The 8,002-nt window shown below is 41.8% G+C and overlaps 1 protein-coding gene across 4 annotated transcripts in view; it reads left to right on the forward strand.

Moving 5' to 3' along the window:
- gw (trinucleotide repeat containing adaptor protein gawky) overlaps nt 1-7,785 on the forward strand; it is a 19,635-nt gene extending 11,850 nt beyond the window's left edge. For all 4 annotated transcript variants that reach the window (XM_022831168.2, XM_022831171.2, XM_022831169.2 and 1 more), the window contains 3 exons: nt 39-1,588; nt 1,779-2,127; nt 2,491-7,785. In XM_022831168.2, coding sequence (XP_022686903.1) covers nt 39-1,588; nt 1,779-2,127; nt 2,491-2,906 — 2,315 coding nt within the window. In that variant the 3' untranslated portion in view covers nt 2,907-7,785. The remainder of the gene's footprint in view (nt 1-38; nt 1,589-1,778; nt 2,128-2,490) is intronic.
- The last annotated feature ends 217 nt before the right edge of the window (nt 7,786-8,002 follow it).

Here is an 8,002-nt window from a genome sequence, read left to right on the forward strand (position 1 = left end):
ATATAATAAAGAGAAATTTTCATTTGCCTCAATTTCAGGCATGCGTATGGGAACGGCGGGATGGGGAAGCCCGGCGATGCCGGACAAGGTGTCTCACTGGAAGGATATGCCGACGCCTGCCGTCCCTAGGCTCGTTCCGCTGCAGTGGGGCGGTGCCGCTGCAGGCGCAGGTGATAAAATTCCATGGTGGGAGGAAGAGTGGGGAGCAAAACCAAAGACGTCTTCTGGCGGCCCGCCGGACTGGTCCGACGGCCAGATCGACACAAGTACCTGGGGAGGACCCGCCAAACAGGGAGGTAAACCTCTTACCAAAGAGCTCATTTCAGCTTCACAGCACTTCCGTGTGCTCACTTCAATGGGGTACCATAAGGACGAGGTCGAGAACCTACTGCGTGCCAACAATATGGATATGGATCGTACACTGCAAGCTTTGCGTGTCACACGGTTTGCACAGACGGGCAAACCGAAGCCAGGCATGCCGGGCGGCGGCAACCCTCAAAGCCACAATTTCTCGGTATCACAATGGGAGCCACGCGGGCCGCCGCCGCCGCCGCCCCTTAGCAAGCAGCAGTCACAGCAAGGTCCTCCACAGCAGCCACCACAACCGGGACCGCCGCAAGCGCCAATGCGCAGTCCTATGCAGCATCCGCTGCATCCTGGAGGACCTGGTCATCCTAATCACCAAGGCCATGGCGGACATGAAGGTCCTGTCGCTCCGGGCGCCGGAGCATCTCAGCCTTCAGGCCCTGGCGGTCCGGGAGGCGCTGCTTCCGGGCCCAATTCATTCGGCCCGGGTCCCGCACCTTCGCAAGAGGCTTTGCGCACACTTGTGGCGCGCATTCAAACAGCCATTCAGGCGGGTTATCTTAATCCGCAAATCCTAAACCAGCCATTAGCGCCACCCACTCTCCAATTGCTCTATCAGCTTTTGAGCCATATTCGTATAATCGACATACTCGAAATGAAGCCGGAGCACCTTATCCACAATCCAATGAAGCACAATGTTCAAATAATGCATATCAAGCAAACTATCTGCAGTCTGCAAAATCAGATCCTCGCCGCACAGGCGATGTTCCTGAAACAGCAGCCCCCACCCCCAACGGGAACCGAGTCGAGATTGAACCAGTGGAAGCTGCCATCGCCGACCGGCAGCGCCCAGGGTGGCGAACGCGAGAGTACACCTGGTCAGCTGAACGTCGCTGGACAAAGCGCCGGTGTCGGCGTGGCACAGGCCAGCAACGGCGGTTCGAAATGGGACCACGCGGGCACGGCTGCCTCTGGAAGTGGCAATGGACAAAGTAACGGACAAGAGTCGACCGGTGGGGGGGGACAATCTCAATCGCAACCGACGACTGACTCGGGGGCCAGCGGTATGCAATCAAGTATGAACAACAATTACAACGTCTTCGATATTGTGGCTGAGTTCGAACCAGGAAAACCGTGGAAAGGAAGTTGGAATATGAAAAGTGCTGAAGACGATCCACACATGACGCCAGGTTCTGTTACACGGAACCCACTTGTAGCACCTGGAGGTCTCAAGGACAACAATGAGGCTCTGTTCAATCAATGCGACTGGCAGAATCCTTCCGTAAGTACAATATGTACAAGAAATATACTTAAAGGATTTTGCGATAACAAATCATACACTTTTCAAAATCCTTGTATAACATGTCTTGTGGAGAACTATTTTCTAGGCATTTTAAATACTGAGCAATCTTTTTAGCACTAAAATGTCGCTTTCGTAGTCATTGCAATAGTGTTTATATAATAACTTACAGACGAGCTCCGACAGCTCTTCGAGCACGTGGTCTGCGTTCGGTTCAAGCGGAAGTAGTGGTGTTGGCACAACAGGCGGCCAGGGAGCAAACAGCTCAAAGAAATGGTACGAACGTATGTGGCATAACACCCCAATCGTTAACCCGAATAGTCCGAGTAGCGGGGGACCAGGATCTACCGGGATCTCGTCGTCTATGCATCCTTCCGGGGGACAAGCCGGTACTAACCAGACGTCTGGGAAGAACTTCCTCGTTCTGAAGAATCTCACAGCGCAGATCGATGGGTCTACGCTCAAAACGCTTTGCATGCAACACGGGCCTCTTCAGCTGTTCCATCTTTTCCTCAGTCATGGTATGCAAACTATCTGAAAGAACAGAATTGTTTCTATGAAACTTCCGAAAACAGAATATTAAAAGTCAAAGATATTCACAATTGAATATAGAAAATATTAAATTTTCAACTCTCAAAGACAGCATAATTTACTACCGTTGCGTGAGTACTACTGGTCGGTTATTTAATTGATATGAATCTTTGGTAGTTCTTGGGGTAATGGTAGCAAAACCTACTATTTATTATATTATAACAAAAAATAACCTACTATTTTGAACTTGGTGTGTCGTGTTATAACGATCGAATCCTCGATTTTTCTATCTGTTAGTATTTGGGTTCAGTTAAGTTGATTGATTACCTTCTGCACTCCTTGTTGAATTTCAGGCCTCGCTCTGATTCAGTATCAAACCCGTGAAGAGGCTCTTAAAGCGGAGGCAGCCCTTCATCATTGCGTACTATCCAATACTACAATTATTGCTTACGTACCAACGGAAGCTGAAGTGCATCGACTACTCAATATGCCTAACTACAAAAAAGATCGCTACAATCAGCCAACAACTGGAGTCCAAGGCGCTGCTGGCCAACAACAGCAGCAGCCATCTCCCGCCCAGCAGCGCCCACCCACAAGCAGTGCCGCGCCCTGTGGTTGGCCTTCGTTCGATATGGGTGGCATGGGTGCCATGGGTAGTATGGGTGGTGGTGCTGCACTTTGGGGCCCCCCTGAAGGCGTAGGGGCCTCAGATAATACCCCGCTTAACTCATTCCTGCCCGGTGATCTGCTTTCGGGCGAGTCCATATAAATGTTGAGCCGCAGTGGAAATCATGATATTGGCGCCCTTGGACACGGCACACCCACTTCTGAAGCAGACACGGCCACCTGGGGGCCAAGATGTGGATATATCTAAGTATATTAATAATTCTATAATTACTACTATCATAAGAATAATGTCGATGATAACATAACGGGTGCATCGGTACCCCAGTGTTCTCACCTTCATAACAAACATAACAAAAATTAAAAAAAAAAATAGCAAACGTCCTTTGTGCCAGGTAAGCGGCCAAGGCCAACTGACGTTGTCCAGTGTCTTTTTATCATCCAGTGAGAGAAATCTTCAAAAAATGGAAAGATCCAGACATGAAGTAAGTCAGCAAGGTGAAGTGGTGACGATTATCATGACGGTGACCATAATAAATATTAACCAGATAAATGCCTACTTATGTTACAACTAGCATCGATGTCGATTATAGCCAGTATAGTGGTCCGATACGCCGCCAGGCTAACTGAGCCTCGCCGTAGTGTAAGTCTCCTAGCAAATTCGATAAAAGATGCCGAACAATCTGGCGTCACTAGAATCGATGGTCATACCACCAGGTGAACAAACGCCTAGAACGAATAAAGTATGATTCGTTCGATTAATACATCAATGTGAAAAAGCTATCTGTTCGATGATTTGCGACAACCTGTGAATTGAGAAGACAATTTGGGACATGTCAATCGTGGGATATCTCACATAGAATATAGGCGAAACAACTATATTTGCCGAAAGCAAGTAGCCGGCAGCTGCCAGGTATCAATTGCAACCAAGTGAAATGAAAGCTAAAATGCAGGTGAAAGTGAGTGGGTGACCTGCGATGTTGCTAAGAGTGAAAGAACCGTAAAGCAAACGGTTAGTCAACCGCAATCTATGTATTTAACTAACAATCATTAATCAAGACTCAAGAGTGACATCAATCAAGTAATCTGTAAAGAAACACAAGGTATTCTTATTGCGGTCAGTGATTGCGACTGATCATTTTACAAGAGACAATTGTGACTGATTGATCTACAGGCCACTCAACATCAAGGAAATTATGAAAATAGAAGGAACCAATCGCCTGTTATCCGAATTCCCTCCCTGTGAATTGCGCCCCATTGTGCATCGATTTGCTGCTCTACGTATCGGAGTGAGAAGACGCATTAACTACTACCGTTATCACTACTACCGATATTATGGCTGATTAATTAGTTATTTGGTGTACAGTACTGAAACGGGCGCACTGCTCATCAACGTGTAAAACAGAATACTAGCGAGAACAGCCATACTTCGTTGCCTTTACCATTATCTCGCGCCTATTACCTTAGTCTGACAAAGGCAACATATATTTGCCAGCCGTATTGTATTGTATTCGGCAAGACCAAGCGGAAAACGGTCCAGCCGGGGCTCGTTTCGTCTGCAATTTCGCCTACACAAGTGAACCAAAAGAACGACGTAATTTCGTCGCTAACGTTCTCCTCTTCATTCGGCTGTTTACAGTACGAGCGAATAACGGAGACAATTGAATATACCTTCTATATTTGAGTATCCAAAACACAGTGCTAATGTTAATGAATACTAAGATGATACGCACGCATACTGTAGTGTTCACATTACTGTGAATACTACTGCTGCTAATAATAATAATTTTATTATTATTATAAATTGCGTCAGACTGCTCGTCAGTTTGCAGTCATCAGTGGCCACCTATTATAAAAACAGCAGCAATGTGTTACCAACAAACACTATGGGATGATAACTACATCACAACAACATTACCACGACAATTATCGGATCCGATCTCGCCAGTATTGAGGTGATTAAAACCAGTAACTTCAGCAACAGGTTCGCTATCGACAACAGTAACAACAATATATAATTCTGCAAGCAATGAGCTGGACTAGCCGGACTAGAATAGAAGAAAGAAGAACAAAAACAAAAGTTTGAGCTGTCAGCACTCTCTAGTACACTGAAGCACGCAACTTCGCAATGGCGTTCGCAGCGTCATGTGGAATAGATGAATGCAGCAATGAGCATGGAACGATCCGTACAAAATCATCGGTAGTGAAGCCAAGTACTGCAGCGAAGATGGAACGGCAGCTGGGTCAATCAACAGAAGAAAAAAACTTCAAATTAAGTTTTAAATGAATTCACCAACCTACCAATCTCTACGAAGTAACATTAACTGCAACAAGAAAGCAAGCAAGTAGCTAGATCTACTGTAGATAGGCGTATGACATGCACGAGACATGATGATACGACAGATGATGCTGTTTATGGGTGTAGTTAGAATGACGCGGTCACTTTGATAATGGCCCTTAGTGATGTTCGTTTGGTAACTGTTGGCAAACGAAGTCGAAATGTGTCTTTAATTGTGCATCGATACGCACCAGTACGTTATGAAACAGAAACACCTACAACAAAACAGCAACTACAGACGCGATAAAACTAAGGGATAATAACCACCAAGGTACAGAGACACGCATCAAAAAGCACGAACATACCAAAATGATGACCAGTGAAGTCAAATCTACTAGGTTTAGTACACCGCCCCTCCGATAGATCGAAAAGGACACAGCAGCACACACTCATATGTATACGATTGACAGCAGCAGCAAGCGATGACAAATAAACAAGAAATCAGTCTTGTACGGGTACTACGACTAAGTGATTAATTCTACGATATTCCAATACTAAGTCTAATAATAATATTGTTGATGATTGTGAGGAGATAAACTGATTAGTCAATAACCGAAGTGAATAAACAGACGAATATTTACGGTACTATCTATACACACACAAATACACATACATATATATGTATATATATATATATATATATATATATATATATATATTGAAGGTATATATAGACGATTACTTATTATTAAATAATATTATTACTATTACTATAATATGATTAGCAAACGGTATATATATAATATGAGCAGACCGGTAACAAAAGTGGTGATCAAGACGAGCAGCACAAACGTGTTAGATAACAGCAAATAAAACAGACAACATATAGACAACAATTATATATATATATATATATATATATAGGGAAACCCAACTTAACAATAACAAACAGCAACAATAATAATAAACGATAACAAAAATAAACAAACAAACAAACAAACAAATAACAACAAAATGTGACAGTGACCATACTATTCTAGCGAAAATTAAGTATAATACCGATATAATATTAATACTACGATCATTATTTTTAGTACTTATTATTATTATTTACTATTATTGTTATCAATACATAGTATAAAGATGCGTCACGGGTGATGTAGGTACATACATATAATGACTATGTAGTATGATGCTAAGCAAATGGTAATATCGACATGACTATTATTATTGTCAGTGGATGAGGACTAGGATGATACGATTGCATGGTGGCAGCATATAAAAGCAAACAACAGATATTATATTCGATATATTATTATTATTAGTGTATCACCTTAGACATAAATACTGTATGTGATTCTTGTGATCTGCCGACTGTGAGCGACGATTGATAAAAAAACGTTCAATCAAGAGCAGCGACAGGAAACAACTTTGCCAATTCAAATGTGAACTCATTATTATTACGAACATACATGATATATATATATATATATATATATATATATATATATATATATAGTAATGATGCATTATTGTTTTACCATAACCACCATTACTAATTTTATTATTACGATACAAACGATGCAGTACCGAATACATTGCCTATGATTATATACACATATTGATACTGATCACAGTAAGAAATATAACAATATTTTAACAAAAATAATCCTATCACGAAACCACTGCTACCCCCCCCCCCCCCCAAACTACAAATATAAGCACTACCACCAACAACACAAAAACAACAGCAACAAATTAACTATTTCATTTTTATTTTAATATTATTAATAACACCATTTATTATTATTATGGAGCTACTGTTGTTTAGCTTGTCAATCTCAACTAGAATTGATGGACGAAGAATGATCTATTACGTTAACGATAACGCTCACGCAGTTACTTCTATTTCAAGTGCTACTATAATAACTCCTTTATTAAAGTATCTGTGTGTCTCATATATCAAAAGATGGCAGCGCAAGAGATCGGTGGTAGTCCAAATATCTACGCACGATTAGATACAAACCTGCACATCTCCCACTAATATATAACATACGCAAGCATCTATATACATGATAAAAACAATTGTGTAATTATGGGCTTACGAAAAACCGACCACTTTATTGAAAGTGGATGACGATCTATCGTAGTCCGTGATTATGATTACGGTGATGACCAAGAATGACCCATGATGAAGAAGAACGTGGTAGTGATGATCCCGAATTAATATTTTAACACTAATCGATTACAATAATTATCACTGATTATTATTATTATTATTTTTATCATTATGCCACCTTTCGCAGGCCGGCCCTTTACTATTACCAGCGGTGGCATTCGCATATACACACGTCCCTGGTTGGTAACGATGCTCTTTATTTCAACTATTCGCAGATAACAATAATAATCATCGTAGATGAAGAATAACAATTAGAATCTGACAACGATGTTTGTTATACATAATACGGATCAACATGTGGAGTGGTTGATTGCACATTTCTACTAAGAACAAGATAAGAACCATGATTATAGGAATACCGGATGAAGCTCGTGAAATGAGTAATCATATACAAATCACATGAGTAATCACTTAACATAGACTGAGAGTTTAATGTAAATTAACCAGCGAGTGAAGTACGACATACTGCTCTTGTGGCCATTGAGATTTAGGAGAAGGAGTGTAACGCGTACGGAAATTGAGCAACGTTGATGATGGTAACATAAATACTTTTATATGTAATTCTAACGATGCTGGTGATTTAATATTCGTATTATTATTATGACTGCTATTTTCATATAGTTCACTACTCTAGCGGCTAGAACCCTGTATGTATTATGATTTTGTTGCATATAACCTGTCAAATGCTTGCCGGAAGTCAAAAGATAAGACAATGGCTTGAAGCTCAGTTGTACATAAGCGTCCTATTTGACGAAGCATAAAGCAAAGTCGGTCCCTCCGCGCT

The sequence above is a fragment of the Varroa jacobsoni genome, unplaced genomic scaffold, assembly GCF_002532875.2.
Source record: "Varroa jacobsoni isolate VJ856 unplaced genomic scaffold, vjacob_1.0 scaffold_315, whole genome shotgun sequence".
NCBI classification, from domain to species: domain Eukaryota; kingdom Metazoa; phylum Arthropoda; class Arachnida; order Mesostigmata; family Varroidae; genus Varroa; species Varroa jacobsoni.